The 16,350-nt window shown below is 40.1% G+C and overlaps 1 protein-coding gene and 1 long non-coding RNA gene across 2 annotated transcripts in view; both read right to left on the reverse strand.

Annotated features, from left to right (window-relative positions):
- LOC138046157 (latent-transforming growth factor beta-binding protein 2-like) overlaps positions 1-13,278 on the reverse strand; it is a 15,316-nt gene extending 2,038 nt beyond the window's left edge. Inside the window, exons 1-15 of the mRNA XM_068892836.1 lie at positions 12,127-13,278; positions 11,070-11,184; positions 10,476-10,595; positions 10,155-10,274; positions 9,838-9,957; positions 9,539-9,658; positions 9,060-9,179; positions 8,789-8,908; positions 8,547-8,666; positions 8,155-8,274; positions 7,887-8,006; positions 7,222-7,341; positions 4,042-4,161; positions 2,633-3,193; positions 1-2,099 (exon numbers count right to left, since the gene is read on the reverse strand). The exon at positions 1-2,099 is cut by the window's left edge and continues 2,038 nt beyond it. Of these exons, the coding sequence (XP_068748937.1) occupies positions 1,759-2,099; positions 2,633-3,193; positions 4,042-4,161; positions 7,222-7,341; positions 7,887-8,006; positions 8,155-8,274; positions 8,547-8,666; positions 8,789-8,908; positions 9,060-9,179; positions 9,539-9,658; positions 9,838-9,957; positions 10,155-10,274; positions 10,476-10,595; positions 11,070-11,184; positions 12,127-12,162 (2,373 nt within the window). The 5' untranslated portion in view covers positions 12,163-13,278 and the 3' untranslated portion in view covers positions 1-1,758. The remainder of the gene's footprint in view (positions 2,100-2,632; positions 3,194-4,041; positions 4,162-7,221; positions 7,342-7,886; positions 8,007-8,154; positions 8,275-8,546; positions 8,667-8,788; positions 8,909-9,059; positions 9,180-9,538; positions 9,659-9,837; positions 9,958-10,154; positions 10,275-10,475; positions 10,596-11,069; positions 11,185-12,126) is intronic.
- Positions 13,279-14,964: 1,686 nt separating this feature from the next.
- The window catches only part of LOC138046359 (uncharacterized), a 42,615-nt gene continuing 41,229 nt past the window's right edge, over positions 14,965-16,350 (reverse strand). Inside the window, exons 7-8 of the long non-coding RNA XR_011131722.1 lie at positions 16,019-16,073; positions 14,965-15,174 (exon numbers count right to left, since the gene is read on the reverse strand). This is a non-coding gene — a long non-coding RNA (uncharacterized lncRNA). The remainder of the gene's footprint in view (positions 15,175-16,018; positions 16,074-16,350) is intronic.

Below are 16,350 nucleotides of genomic sequence, written 5' to 3' on the forward strand. Positions count from 1 at the left end.
AGAGCGAGTTTTAATTGAGTGTCGTAAAACCAAAACAAAATTAACTACTTTGGCCAATCAAAAAGGACGGAGACAATCCAGTAAACCAATCGAAACTCGAAGTAATTACACGTAGCCGACACAAAGCGCGGGAAAATGTGCACGCACGAGCCACGATTATTTTGGGTTTCACTTCTGATTGGTTGAAAAAGTGGCGGGAGAACTTTGAACCAATCACTGAGTAAAGTAATGCAAAACCAATGCAATTCGCTAATTACTTTCAACACTCAATTGAAAACCGTTCTACTTGAAATTATTGAACCGAATAGTTTATCAGGTAGCCCTTATCTGCTCTCAGGCAACCTCATCATCCTTTTAATCAGTAAGAGCTAGTAAGGTTTTATTATCTATGACGGCGACGGCGACGAAAACGTGACAACAAAATAGTGCAAGTCTCATGCGAGTATTCCGAAGTATCCTAACAATAATTAGGACGAACGCTTTTAGAGTAAAAACCTGGGAAAAAAATTGTTCACATTTATCTTCTCACGTTGTAGTTAAAACCTCAAATTTGGTGATTTCAGACCGTCGTTATGCAGAGTACAGCAAAAATATGACATCACTTTAAATGCGTGCCTCACGTGCGGCACGATCATTTTTCCTCTTTTGACCAATGATATTATTGCTTTGTGACGTTGTTGTTGCCGTAGCCGTTTCGTAAACTCCTGAGTCTCCACCGGCACCGCAAACTTAAATACAAGCAACATACGCAAACTCTGTAGCACTTTGATCATACCCACCGCTTGTTAATAATATCCTTTTCATTCCCAAGATCTGAAAGTTAATTCTCCTTACTGCCTCCTATACATTACTTTTTGTGACAGTTATGGGAATTTGATGATGGATACCGCCAAAAAAACCTAGGTGATAAATTCCTTAATTTTGCACCAATCTACTTAACAATGTATTTAGCTTGTGGGAAGAAAATTTATATCAATCACTCTTGGGAGTCAAAGGGTCAGATAAAGGGCACTGATCAACGACAAGTTTATGCGCACGCGTAGGTTGCTCACGCATGCGTCACTGTAATTGAAAATCAACCTTAAAATAGCTGCCTTGTAGTCAAAGAAACAAAATGAATACCGACAACAGAAATAACTTTGATGTTGAATTGGTATTTAGGCGATGGTTGAGCAAATGTGATTAGGGTTTGATAGATTGTGCCAGCATAACTTTTGGCATAATTCGTCATTACGAGCGTATGTTTCCCAAAAAAAGGACTGCTAGCACTTTTGGCAAGTTTTCCAACATAAATTGTCATTTAGTGATCATACAAACAACTTTTTTGACCCGAGATCAGAGTTACAGGCAAACGGCCTTAACAAAATTGTTTTTGTCTGCTGATTGTCACAATCAGGGGACCTGGGTTCCACAGAAAGTAACCGAGGACTCTTTCCACTTGACTCAACGCATGCGCATACCTAGCTCGCTTACTCACCCAAGATGGCGTCAACGACAACCAGGTCCACACGGTGAATTTATACTTTAGTAAAGTTTCTAAGTTCTAAATAGGGCAAACGTGTTTGCCATTTACTTGTTTGTTACATAGTCAATGAAGTGTTTACCAAATTTAAAGTAAAAAGTAGAAGTATAATTTCTGAATTGTTTGCTAAAATGAGGATAATTTACAAAAGCGCGCTAGCATAATGATTAGCATAATTTGAGAAATATACGAGCACTACTAGTAGCATATCACGCAACTTTTGCGAGCACAATCTATCAAAGCCTAAATGTGAATATTACCTTACCGTGCCCTACCGTATTGAAACAACACTCATTCGTTTGATTTTTGCCAGCGTTGTAAGATCTCCCTCCACCCCCACAAGTGTTGGGTAGTTCGTCCCCACTACCCCCTCCAGAGTAACCTCCACCACCTCCCCCTCCCATACCTCCATAAGCCCCACCACCCCCTCCAAATCCTCCATAAGCACCCACTCTGTCGCCTCTTCCACCTCTTCCGCCCTGATGAAATCCTTTGCCACCTTCTCCGCCAAGTCCTGTCGGACCACCAAAGGCAATCGAACTTCTTCCGCTGGAATAAAATCCCCCGCCGCCGCCACCTGCAAAAGCCATCTAAACTATTTGACAAGTACTTAGAGGATTTTGTCTCCCAAAAGTACCAAGTGACCTTTTTTCGCTCTAATTTGATAATTTAATTTCCTTGTTCTCTCAGCCAAGCCTGAAAGAAAGTGATTTAGCGCTGACGGATTCGATGACGGTCAGCTATCTTTATCAAAACTAACACAGTGAATGCTAGAAAATTGATTTATCGATTTTGCTAGCTTGATAAATTTCTTCAACAGTCTACAAAATTGATACTTTTCTTTACGCTACGAAAATTTTATCAAACTTAATTTTGACGCAGCCGGGAAAACTCAGCTTCGGAAAAGCTATTTTGCGTTATTTTGGAGTCTCCAACTAAATGATGGGTACTACACTACACATAAGTTAGTTTATCACTCAGTTTGCATCCTTGATAAAAAGCCCATTTGTTGTATTGGGTACAGTCCCAGTTCTTGATTTATATTGGGTATTTTATTATTATGGTTAGATTACTTGGCATCAAACTGAGTACAATGCAATTCACCCTTACCTGAGCAACCCCTGTCAGCAGTATTAGCACCGTGTCCTCCACTTCCTCCTATCCAGGACAGGTACCCACGGTTACCTGATGTTGTGGTGCTTGCATCGCATCCTGAATGCCTTGAAGTCACGTTTTTGACTCCCCCTCCCCCTCCAGCTACTATCAATGTTGTGTTCGTTCCTCTGACTACAAATGTACCTCCGCCTCCACCACTTCCTAAGGCATACCTGTTGGAGTTTATTCCACCTTCTTGACCAACGAGTATCTGAATGGTTTCGCCTTTTATTAAGCTAAAAGTCCCTATCATCCTGGCTCCTCTTCCGCGGTACTTTGCACTATTGGGTCTGTAGTAATCGTATCCCCCTGCAGCTCCAATTGCTTCAATTCGGTAGTCACCAGTGAACGGAACTGTCCACCGCTGTATACCGCTGACCACTGTAACTTGACCTTCATGGTGATTGCCTCTGTAATAATACAGTAGCCTGCGATACCGTTTCCCATAAAACCAGACATATCTGCTTGGACCCCACGACCCCCAATAACCAACATTCGTAAACACCGCCTTAAATCCTGAGTAATTGAAGGAAACGAGTATTACAGAAAAAAAAAAAAACTTCTTTTCCCCTCCTCAGCCCAATCCCCGCTCTGTGGTTAGTACAAAGTTCTACGGGAATCAAACACTTCAAAAGATAACTTTACGATAACTCGATGGCTGATCCATCTTGTTCGCATTTTATAATACGGGCAAAGAATCCAAGAACTAACCCTAACGCTAACCCTAACCTTAACACTGATGACATTTTTTACACTTACTTCGCGAACCAAATGAACACGATAAAGCGAACTCGAGGACTGCATTTTCAAACTATTAAAGTTCCAAACAAAATAACATAGGTCGACGTGTGCTAAAACATCGCGTGACCAATGAGCACGCAAGGCGTGCAAAACAAAACTGTCAGCATAGTACTTTCATTACACGTTTCGGACTTTCTACAGTAGGCAATCACGTGGCACTCGTTTTCAGATGAACACTCGTCAATGTCTGAAGCCAAATGAAAACAACAAAACGAACTCGAGGACTGAACTTTAAAACTCTTATTCCAAACAAAACAACATAACGCTGACCACCAGGTCGACTTGAGCAAAAACATCACGAGCCACCGCGCACCGTCTCGTGTGGGACGTAAAAGAATCCACACGTCATTCGGAAAGAGTAGGGCATGGAGTTCCCGGTGTTGTGGTCTGTCCGCTGTGGTGTATCGTGGTTGGGAGGGTAAATGCTTGAAGACATTAGATATACCAAGCTACTACTCCGAGGGAATATAAAGATATGGTTTACGCGGCTAACGGGCACGCAAGGCGTGCAAAAAAACTGGCAGTTTCAGTCGCGATAGTACCTGCATTAGACTGAAATTTACCTGAGCAGTTTCTTCCGTCTCCTCCATATCCTCTTTTGCAAGTGCAATTGTAAGATCCCATGGTATTCGCACAGGTGGCATTTACGTGACACTCGTTTTCGGATGAACACTCGTCAATGTCTGGAACCAAACGAACACAAAAAAGCGAACTCATAGGGGGTCTCTTGAAAACAAAGACCCCTAAGGCCCAAAACGTGAAAATTATGACCCCCTAAGAGTGATGGTAAAATCTTTTAAACAAATCAAACATGTTTAGTTGTTTACCCTTTGGACGAAATTATAACGAAAGTGTCACCTGTAAAAAAACAAATTAAGTATTTGTTCCACCATTAAATTCACGGGTCCAACGGTATTGCATGCTACGTAAATTTGTTTTGGAGCTTTCGGTTGCCGTTCCCTTTTCCGCCATGATCGCCATTTGAGAAGCAATGGACCACTGAACAGACGTTTATGTACGGCATGTGCTAAAACCTGGAACATCAAACACGGAACACTCCGGAACGACGGAACACCAGTGAATGAAACAGAGAAAAAAAGGCAAACGCCTTCCTTGACGGGCAGGAGATGGGTTGGGTTTATTTGAAGGGAAAAGGTTTCGAACTTGCGCCACGGGATATAGGCAATAGTGAAAGCACTCGAAGGGGGATAGATTCTAAATAGCATTGCAGGTGTTAATGGTGGTTAGGACATTGGGATAAGGGATTCAGAAGAGCATAATAGAGGTTAAGGACGAAAGCAGAGTGGTTGGTGCAATTGAACAAAAAAGGATTTAGACAAGAACTTTAAAAGGACACCCATTCTCGTCCCCAGAGCCCACTTTTCTTTTGGTCAGCCACAAAAACACGGACTCTGGCGACAAGCAAACATAACCGCAGTCAAGGTAATGCTATCATGTTGTAACCGTTGACAACCGTTATTGTTGCAAATTTCTGAGAATGCGCAGAAGAGCTAGAAGTCCGTGATTAGCGGACTTCCTGCCTTGGCAGTGGCCGGCTGTCCGTGTTTTTAGCACTGACCGAAATAAAAAGCGGACTGTGGTGATGAGAATGAATGACACCGTGTCCCCAATGTCCCGACAACACCCTCCTTTGGTTTTCGTGACCCCTGCGGTGCTTTTTAAATCGCTTATTGTTGGCTTGAACATGCACAGCAAAGTAGACGTTATCCAGATTTTTAGGTTATTAGAAGATCTATATCTTCAAAATTTAGAAAGACAGCCTTAATTAAGTGAAGAATAGGGCGTCATCTCTATTATTGTCCTCGTGGATGGGAACAAACCTCTAAAATGTCTACTTTTTTTTTTAATTTAGCGTCAATTTTAAAGTGGTACTATGATCAAAAAATCATTTCCTTTTTTTCTTCCGATTTTGAAAGCGTGTTTGCTTAACTTTAACACCTAACTGGCAAAATTTTGAGCTTTGAGTTTTATGCAAAGGCTGTTTATTTTGAGTGTAGGTTTTGGATTTGACGGTCCGCCATTACTCACGTTCAAAACTGGCCGATTGGACCTCAGAGGGTTGGATCCAGAGAAAATGACGTCATTTACTCACTAGCTTAAAATTTCAGCGTGTAAACGCAATTTATTACATATGCAAAACACGGGTTTAAAGGGAACCTCCACTAAAACAACAAAATAACTTTAAACTACAGAGCATAATGTTTACAATTGGAATTGCTCAATCTTTTTCCAATGAAAGCGTTTGTATTCGAGAAAAATAAATTCCAAAAACGCTTATTTTGGCTTTCAAATTTCCCGGGCGCCGCCATCTTGAATAATTGTGACGTAACTTGGTTGCCCTATTGTTCTGATATAAAGAGCGATTGTTCTGGAACAATAGGGCAACCAAGTTACGTCACAATTATTCAAGATGGCGGCGCCCGGGAAATTTGAAAGCCAAAATGAGCATTTTTGGAAATTATTTTTCTCGAATACAAACGCTTTCATTGGAAAACGATTGAGCAATTCCAGTTGTAAACATTATGTTGTGTGTATTAAAGTTATTTTGTTGTTTTAGTGGAGGTTCCCTTTAAATGTCTGAAAGCCCGAAACTCCCGTGCTGCATATTAATTCGGCCGCGTACACACGCATTGCATTCTTAAACTAGTGAGTGTTTGACGTCATTTCTCCTCGACCCAGCTCTCTCAAGATTTTAAAGTTAGTAATGGCGGACCAATAAATAAGAAAATTCCAGTTGAAATAAACAGGTGTCTCTTTAAAATCAGAACTTAAAACTTGGGTCAGTTAGTGTTTAGTTAACATGGTTTTGAAATCCAAAGAAAAAAAAGAATTGTTTTTTTTGGTCGTAGTACCACTTTAAGGCTCACCTTCAACCGACACGCATCGTGTGCTGTGAAAAAATTTTCATATATGAAAACCCGCCAAAGCTGAAATTAATCCAATTAGATCGCTGCGATAAGCAATGCGAATTTCCATAATAAAAACAAACGGTTGAAAAGCCTGTCTGTTGAAGGTGGGCCTTTAAGACACCCGTGGGAACAAAAGTTCTCGATTGGGTAAGGGTCCCCCCAAGAGGGGAACATGTGGTCAGTGGTTATCCGTAACACTGTACAAAGCCGGCTGTAGTTCAACTGCACTGTACAACTACATGTTGTTGTAGTTACCCATTTTGAATGTACAAGCTGCGAATAAATGAAGTTCTCTTGCTAGTTCTGGCCTCTAGACTAAGCAGGGCTATGTTTTAACCCTCCTAGCAGGATAACTCGGCCAGCCGGGTCACCCTCCCTAGCAAAAATCGGGAGGACTTAGCAAATTCCAGAACGCGTTCCCACTCGTCATTCACTTCGCTGATTTTTTGTCTGAGAAACAGTTAGACCCTGAATTTAATGATGGAACAAACAAACAAACAAACAATTCCTTTTTCAAAGGCGAGACTTTCATCATTATCTCGTCTAAACAATAAAAAAAAAGGATTTAATTTTTTTTTGAAAGATTTTACCATCATTTTTAGGGGGGTCTTAGTTTTTAAGATTTTGGGTCTTAGGGATGTTTGTTTTTAAGACACCCAACTGGAGCACTGCACTCCAAACAAAAGAACATGGCGATAACCACGAGGTCGACGTGTCCAAAAGATCACGTGACTAATGGGCACGCAAGGCGTGCAAAACAAGTCTGTCAGCATCAGCAGCGATAATATCTTAATCAGACTCTTTGGACTTTACCTGTGCAATTTCTTCCATCTCCTTCATATCCCTTTTCGCAAGTGCAATTGTAAGATCCTATAGTATTTGTACAGTTGGCAATCACGTGGCACTCATTTCCAGACGAACATTCGTCAATGTCTGAAACAGAATGAAAACAACAAAGCGAAGTTGAGGCATGACTGCATTTTCTTACCGTTCCAAGCAAAACAACATAGCGACGACCACGAGATCGACTTATGCAAAATATCACGTGACAAATGGGCACGCAAGGCGTGCAAAACAAAACTGGGAGCTTATGCAAGGACGTCGACGACGGCTACGAAAACGTTATCTTAAAATATGATTATGATAATCTCGTGATTATTCCAAGTCGTTCGGCATGGAAAGTGCGTATCAATATTCCACAAACAAAATTGGTATGAATGGTGTGGATGTTTCGAGAGAAAATGCAGATGCTCCCTTTTTTTTTTTTTTTTTTTCTTTACCTCAAATTTGATCATTTCACGTCGTTGTCGGCTGAGAACGGCAAAGAAATGTATCAAAATCTGACACGCACGTGCGGGGCGTGCAAACCATTGTTTTGTTTTTCTAATTAAACCTATTCTTTTGTGACGTTCTCGTAGTTCTCGTCATCGTCCTTGCTTAAGCTCCCTATGACCTTCATTAGCGTTTTTCGATATTACCTGTGCAGTTTCCTCCGTCTCCTTCGTATCCCTTTTTGCAAGTGCAATTGTAAGATCCTATCGTATTCACACATTTGGCATTCATGTGACACTCGTTTTCAGATGAACACTCGTCAACGTCTGGAGCAAAAATCAACACAACAAAGGTAACTCGAGGAATACACTCCAAACAAAACGACATAGTGACGACATGGGCACGCAAAGCGTGCAAAACAAAACTGTCAGCATCAGTCGCGACAATGCCTTCATTGAACTTTTTGGACTTTACCTGTGCAGTTTCTTCCATCTCCTCCATATCCTTTTTTGCAAGTGCAATTGTAGGATCCTATGGTATTTGTACAGTTGGCAATCAAGTGACACTCGTTGTCAGATAAACACTCGTCAATGTCTGAAGCCAAATGCAAACAACAAAACGAACTCGAGGACTGAACTTTAAAACTCTCATTCCAAACAAAACAACATAGAGCTGACCACCAGGTCGACTTGTGCAAAAGCATCACGAGCCACCACGCACCGTCTCCTGTGGGAGACGAGTAGGGCATGGAGTTACCGGTGTTGCGGTCTGTCCTCTGTGATGTATCGTGATTGGGAGAGTAAAGGCGTGCAAAGAAAAAATGTCAGCATCAGTCGCGATAATACCTTCATTAGACTGAAATTTACCTGAGCAGTTTCTTCCGTCTCCTCCATATCCTCTTTTGCAAGTGCAATTGTAAGATCCTATGGTATTCGCACAGGTGGCATTCACGTGACACTCGTTTTTAGATGAACACTCGTCAATGTCTGGAACCAATTGAACACAACTAGGAGAAGTCGAGGACTGTACTATCAAACTCTTAGATTTCCAAACAAAAAGTGACTAAACAAAACTGTTAGCATCAGTCGCGATAATATATGGACTTTACCTGTGCAGTTTTTTCCGTCTCCTTCATATCCATTCCTGCAAGTGCAATTGTAAGATCCTATGGTATTCGTACATGTGGCATTCACGTGACACTGATTATCAGATGAACACTCGTCAATGTCTGAAACGAAATAAACACAACCATGTGAACTCCAAACGACGCTGACCACGAAAGTGTGCCAAAACATCACGTGACTAACAAACACACAAGGCGTGCAAAACAAAACTGTCAGCATCAGTCGCGAGAATACATTCATTAAATTGGTATTTACCTGAGCAGTTTCTTCCGTCTCCTCTATATCCCTTTTCGCAAGTGCAATTGTAAGACCCTATGGTATTCGTACATGTGGCATTCACGTGACACTCGTTTTCAGATAAACACTCGTCAATGTCTAGAACCAAATAAACACAACAAAGCAAACTCAAGGACTGCATTTTCAAACTCTCAAAGTTCCAAACAAAATAATAGGCTTATTTAGTCAGTGGCGTCGTCACGCGCAGAAAGAATACCAATGAGAATTCAGAATAGAGTAGAATCCACTCCTGTCTTCTGTATTCTGAATTCTCATTGGTATTTTTGCCGCGCGCGACGTCGCCACGGACGTTAAAGTTGTGTTGCTAAATTAGTCACATAGCGGCGACAAATAAGTCGACTTGTGCCTAAACATCACATGACTAATGGGCACGCAACGAGTGCAAAACAAACTTTCTGTATTTATCGCGTTAATCCCTTCATTGGAATGGACCTTACCTAAGCAGTTTCTTCCGTCTCCTTCATATCCCTTTTTGCACGTGCAGTTGTAAGATCCTATGGTATTCGTACAGGTGGCGTTCACGTGGCACTTGTTTTCAGATAAACATTCGTCAATGTCTACAACCAAACGAACACAACAAAGCGAACTCAAGGACAGCATTCCAAACAAAACAACATGGCGGCGACCACGAGGTCGACTTGTGCCAAACCATCAGGTGACTAATAAGCACGCAAGGTGTGCAAAACAAAACTGCCAGCATCAGTCGCGATAATACCTCCATTAGACTGGATTTTACCTGAGCAGTTCACTCCATCTCCTTTATATCCATTCTTGCAAGTGCAATTGTAGGATCCTATGGTATTCGTACATGTGGCATTCACGTGACACTCGTTTTCAGATGAACACTCGTCAATGTCTGGAACCAAATGAACACAACGAAGCAAATTCGAAACTCCACTTTCAAACTCTCATTCTTACTACTCTTAGTGCCGACCACGAGGTCGACGTGTGCCAAATCATCACGTGACTAATGGGCATGCAAGGCAAGGCGTGCAAAACAATATTGTCAGCATCAGTTGCAATGATATCATCATTAGACTTTTTGGACTTTACCTGAGCAGTTTCTTCCGTCTCCTTCATATCCATTTTTGCAAGTGCAATTGTAAGATCCTATGGTATTCGTACATGTGGCATTCACGTGACACTCGTTTTCAGATGAACACTCGTCAATATCTGAAACCAAATGAACACAACCAAACAAACTCGAGGACTGCACTTTCAAACTCTTATCCTTATTCTTACTTCTCTTGGCGCCGCCCACGAGGTCGACGTGAGCCAAAACATCACGTAACTAATGGGTACGCAAGGCGTGCAAAACAATACTGTCAGCATCAGTCGCGATAAAACCTTCATTAGACTTTTTTTTAACGTTACCTGAGCAGTTTCTTCCGTCTCCTTCATATCCATTCTTGCAAGTGCAATTGTAAGATCCTATGGTATTCGTACAGGTGGCATTATTGTCACACTCGTTTTCAGACGAACACTCGTCAATGTCTGGAACAAGTTAAATATCGGAAAAATCAATAGTTGGTGATTCTTTCAATGATAATGCGTTTTTAATAGTTCCTTTCGATCTGCAACAAAATCTGTCTATGAGCGATTTCGTATCATTAAATTAATTGCCTTGAAAAATCTATTTCAATCCCATTTCTGAAAGAAGCACTCAGTTGTCTGCAAGTTGCTGTACATTAATCCACCTGATAGATACATGTTTAACTAAAATACCTTCCTTTTGGACCTACTCGTCCCAAATATTTAATAATTTTATGTTTTGGACAAGATTATGTGAACGATAGAAATGAGATGAATTAGTTTCCTTTTTTTGCTCCGAGGCTAGATATCAGGCTATTCAACACAAAAACGGCACGTTCGATTCTTTGGCATCAGTCAAATTATTCGCGGAGCTACTTGGCTAAAACGAACTAACAGAACATTTTGTAAGGCTCAAACTGTTAGATGGGATCCTACCGTTTCTGCAGTCTTGTCCGGTGAATCCGGCGTTGCAGATACACTTGTAGCTGTTCTCTTCGTACAGTGGCAGACACGTTCCATTGTTCTTACAAGGCCAACTGCTACATGATGACTATGAAGAAATGAAAGAAATTTATTTGATATAATTATAATAGACTTGCGTGAAATGTAAGGCTAAAGCTGGATTGCTGTGAGTTTGTATAAAACCTCAGTCAGAGAAAAAGCCATGCAATGACTTTATAAGTTCCATTTAAGGCAGCGAAACCTTTATCTTCCAATTCAAGAACTAATTTGACAAGTGATTATTAAAAAGGTGGTCAAGGTAATAAAGTAATATTAGGGAGCTTAAGAAACGAAAACGCGACGGCAACGATAGCGTCACAAATATGCATATTTAGTGGCAAAAACAATAGCTTTGCACGCCCTGCACGTGCGTTTTTCAATTTTGTCTATTTCTTTGCCGTCGTATGCAAAACTACAACGTGAAATAGCCCCAATTGGAGGTTTTATGAAGAACGTTAGCACCTGAGGATTAGTTTTCCATTTCCCCTCCAAAATTATGCGCCGTTCCGACCAGTGTCATTTTAGAGGAACTACCACACCCATGTCATATTAAAACGGTTAAAACAATTACGAAGTGATTACAATTACGCGAGTTTATATTTTGAGATGACGTTCTCGTTGCCGTCGCCGTCGTCGTTGCTTAAGCTCCCCACGACGCTCCGTAACGGTTTGGCTTTTTAACATTTCATTTATTCTTTTCGGTTTTGTACAGTAAACTGAGGTTGTTATATCTCGGCGACAAACGAAGTGAGCGACAACCAGCGACGGTGGTGGTGGTGGTGGTGGTGTGCAACGTTCTTGGTAGCACTATTCAAATGTACGCAATGCGTACCTATTTTTTAATACGCATCATAGTCATGGCTTTCTATGCTTTGTCAATATTATCGCAATAAAAAGATTTTTAAAAAAATGAACAAGACAAGAATTAAAAAAGAGGAAAAACACAAAAAAACACACTATACGCCATAAAAGTCCGAGACATTCGACTCACCGCGATGCTGAAGTGGTGAAAGAATTTGTTGGACATGAATTTGTCCGAGTTGTTGTACTTGTCCGAAGGCAGCAGTTCACAAAGCAGTTTACCGTTGATGTCCGGTTTAGCAGCCAAGTTGTATGAAAAACATGCAGGAGTTTCCAAGCAGGCAAGCGAGCACTGGGGCGTCCGATCAACTTGACTTTTCCCAAGAATGGTGATACTTAAGTAGGAGAATTTGTCTTCTTTAAAGTTTACGTAACTGACAACACTGTGAGTTTGACGGCGACTGAAAACTTTGCCGGCTATTTTCTGTGAGATAGATGGTTCGCAACCAATCTCTAGAGAAACAGATAACAATGGGATAACATACAATTGCTGGTGGACGAACAAAAGGAGCTAATGAGAGATCTTTTGTCTTCGTCCACCAACATGGCGGCAATGACGTAACGTGAAAACCATGACGAGGATCTTAAATAATCGAGCTCTTTTAAAATTTCTCAAAGGATGATTTATCTATTGTCGACGAGAAATCTCCAACAAGTATGGGTGTATAGCTCTTCCACTGCATCAAAATCATTCTTAGCAGGGCCAGGAAGAGCCAGGCTGATAGACCTAGTTCACATGAGTTATTGTACTACTTACTTTATACATAACAACCAACCGCAGGGGTGGCGCAGTGGTGAGAGCACTCGCCTCCCATCAAGGAGGCCCGGGTTCAATTCCTGGTCCCGGCGTCATATGTGGGTTGAGTTTGTTGTTGGTTCTCCCCTTGCTCCGAGAGGTTTTTTTCCGGGTACTCCGGTTTCCCCTCTCTTCAAAAACCATCGCTTCCAAACTCCAATTCGAACCCGAATGCACGCACATGTGTTGAACGAGCCCCTGAGCGCTCTTAAGGTGTTCCGTGGGTAAACAAATTACACAAATTAAACAAAGCGAACACGAGTTCCTTGACGACATCGGAGTGTTTACTGTTAAGGTCTCGTCACAGGTTCGAGGCGTCAGTTTTTAAAAATGTTCTTATTTTGTCAGTATTCATCGCAAGATAATGAAATTGACATCATCTTAATGCTCCATAAATGTAGTTAGTTCATTGACACCCCCTAGCCTCGAACCTATGATGGGACCTTTAAAATGTTGAGTTCAGGTTGAGGTAAAATTGCAGTGAAAAAAAAACGTATCATACCTGTTGCAACTGCATATGAGAGGAAGATTATTAGTATAAACAGAGAAAATTTCAGAAATGTCGTAAGGCCAAAGGGTTTCATCCTTTCTCCTCACTTTACGGTGCAGGACTGTTCGACCGTCACTTTACTGCAAACCAGTGAGATTCACCACTGCTTATCCAGACGTGGAACGACTTAATAAAAAATGGATAGGTTCGTGGTTTTATAAGGGTGCGAATTCCCAGAAAGTGGATTGCGTAATATCTGTCAGTGGTGAAGACAAGTACGTTTATTTGTCAAGGATGCTTTTACCTAATTGTGAGATAAGAGCATCAATTAACCACATGAATATTTCATCTTAGCCGTTAGGACATCCCTATTGAAATTCAAGCGAACTATACACTCAACTATATTGTACTTTTCAGTCTATACAAGATTATCACTTACCCAATATCACATGTTTCTTTCTAAAGTTTCACTTTTTTTACATTGAATACCACTGATTCTTGTATACAAAAAGTATTTCGTTGTTAACAAAACAAGCGCCTTGTGCTAATTTAACTTTACAGAAAGAATAAATAAAGACCAACTAAGTTCCTGCCAATTAACAGGGGAGTTTCCGAATGGGAAACAATGGAAAGTAAGCACACAGGCTTGGACTCAATAAAGTGAGTCAAAAACCGTCCACTTTATTATTCTGCCAATATCTATGGCGCGCTTTTAGTGTCAAACTTCAAACATGTGAAGCGATGTTGCTCGTGACGTCACCCATTGTTAATATTTTGCCAAACAGACCCTAATTGGCTGTTGAAACAATGACTTCTTTTGTTCCATGGTTGGCAAATTTGAATATCAAAATAAATGTGACGTCAATGTTTGTAAATTAGAAATAGCGCTATTCGGCAATTCAAACATTCAATTTAGCTATTCAAACCTTCAGTTCGGCAATTCAAATATTCATTTTGGTAATTCAAACCTTTAATTGAATTGAATATTTGAATTGTCGAATTGAAAATTTGAATGGCATGAATGTTTGAATTTTGACACTAAAAACGCGCCACACATATCTACTACACTCTCTTTTTTTAAAAAATAAGAATATTGCTTTTCCGGCCCAGACTGAATAATCTTATTTTTCTGCCGATTTTAGGCTGAAAATATTCTTGTGTATATTCTTAAATTACAGCGTATTACAGTCGTTTGGTTTCTAGATCTGTATCGTGTTACATTGATGGCGTTGAAGCATTTTTGGAGCCAGACTGCAGCCAATAAGTATGGGATATAACACACCTAACTTCTGGCGGGAATGTTATTAGCATCGAACACACGGCTAGTACTAGTGCTATTCTCTTTTTTTTTTTCGCTAGTTTTGCCTTTTGTAAAAAGGAAGAATTTTATGCGGTTTATTTTAAACATAATAATTGTATTGTATGAACACATTTGCACCACACAATATTATATTCTTGTCCAAATCTCAGCCTCGGGTTTATTCTTAAAATTTTCTTGAAATTTCGCAAATGTCACCTTCAATATTCTTATAAAATAGATTCTTATTTAAAAGAAAGAATGCAGAGCTGCTTAAGCGCCTCGTCATGTACGACATTTTTAAGATCTGTGAAGTGGATATTTTCATCTTCAACGTTGTCAAACGGTTTTCCAAGAAACCCGTCGGCAGTATGTACTTGAAGGGGCAAAGGATTCAAGAACATTATTCAGCCTAACAAAGACTTTGACCCAAAACTCATTATTTTCTTTAAATGGCAATAACTTGATGGACTGACTTTGGATTAAAATAAGTTATAAGTTGATGGAATGATTGACTGACCGGTCTTTGTTAACTTCCGTAACACTTAGAATGCTCCCTCACGGTTCCTTGGTTCAGAAACGAAATTGGAATCCTCTGAAACAAATTAAGAACAAAGTCTGGCAGAGTTGCAAGCTTAGTATTTCTCGCTTAGTGTAGTTCAAAAGAAGGTTATAGGGTAAAGCGAAAAAAAGAAGGTTGAAAATTGTTTTCATATGACACAAAAAGAAGAGTATGACAGTTTTTCCGTAAAACAATTAAGGGGCTATGTAAGTAGAGTATTTCTGTTTTTTCGTCAGTTCGGAACATAAATGACTTATAACGTTTTCTTTCGACCGAAAACATGCAATGAAACACAAGAGAATACTGTACAGTTTTGGGGGAAGAGTTGATCATCATTTAGGCTACGAAGATTTGAAAAAAATAAAACAAAATCTTTCAAAGTGTGAAATACTTTCCATCCTTCTTAGCCGTAGCAACAGAAGACAAAAAAAAAAAAAGAACCAGTGCCGTTTCATGAAGTGGGCATGGTAGACAAACTGCATAATTACCTTTAATCTTTCACTGTTTTTAAAGGTGTTAAGCATTCGCCAGTGAGGAAAAATAAAAATACTTGTTTTCAACTTATTTGAAAAATCCGGGTTTTTTAAATTACAAAAGAAATAAGATATCATGTTTTTAAAACCAAAATATATGGCCAAGTACAAGGAAGGAATACGTTTTTGCAACCGTTGGCCGTGCAGCACTTATATTTGAACAGTTAAATTTCCATCAGTAGGGCTAACGCTCACGTGGTTTATATGGGGTAGAAACTTAGCATTTCACATTACGCTCTAATCAGTTATATAAGTCTGTTCAAAATATATGGCGCCTATCTGTTGCTATGGTGATGTCACAATAGTGCGTGCATTTTACTTTTCGTGTGATACTCTAACTTTACCGTGACATGAAGAAAAATTGTAGAGACGACAGTCCCTTGAGAAGTTCTGTGATATCTAAGAGGAAACACGTCATTGTTAATTCAACCGTAAATTATTATTATTGCTTTTACAAAAGTCCATTTTTTGGAAATTATTCCATTTACTAAGTAAATGCACTCATTTCCCAATTGTTCATGAATATTTAATCTATCAGTGAGACATTCGTTTCTTTTGCAAACCGGCTGTGTAAAAGTGCTTTCTATTTCATAGAATGTTATTATCATACCTTCCAGCAGAGACGCCGATGATTCAGTACGTTTTTTTTTTTTTTTGTAATGAAAACTGCAGAAAA

Source organism: Montipora capricornis, chromosome 1, assembly GCF_036669925.1.
Source record: "Montipora capricornis isolate CH-2021 chromosome 1, ASM3666992v2, whole genome shotgun sequence".
NCBI classification, from domain to species: domain Eukaryota; kingdom Metazoa; phylum Cnidaria; class Anthozoa; order Scleractinia; family Acroporidae; genus Montipora; species Montipora capricornis.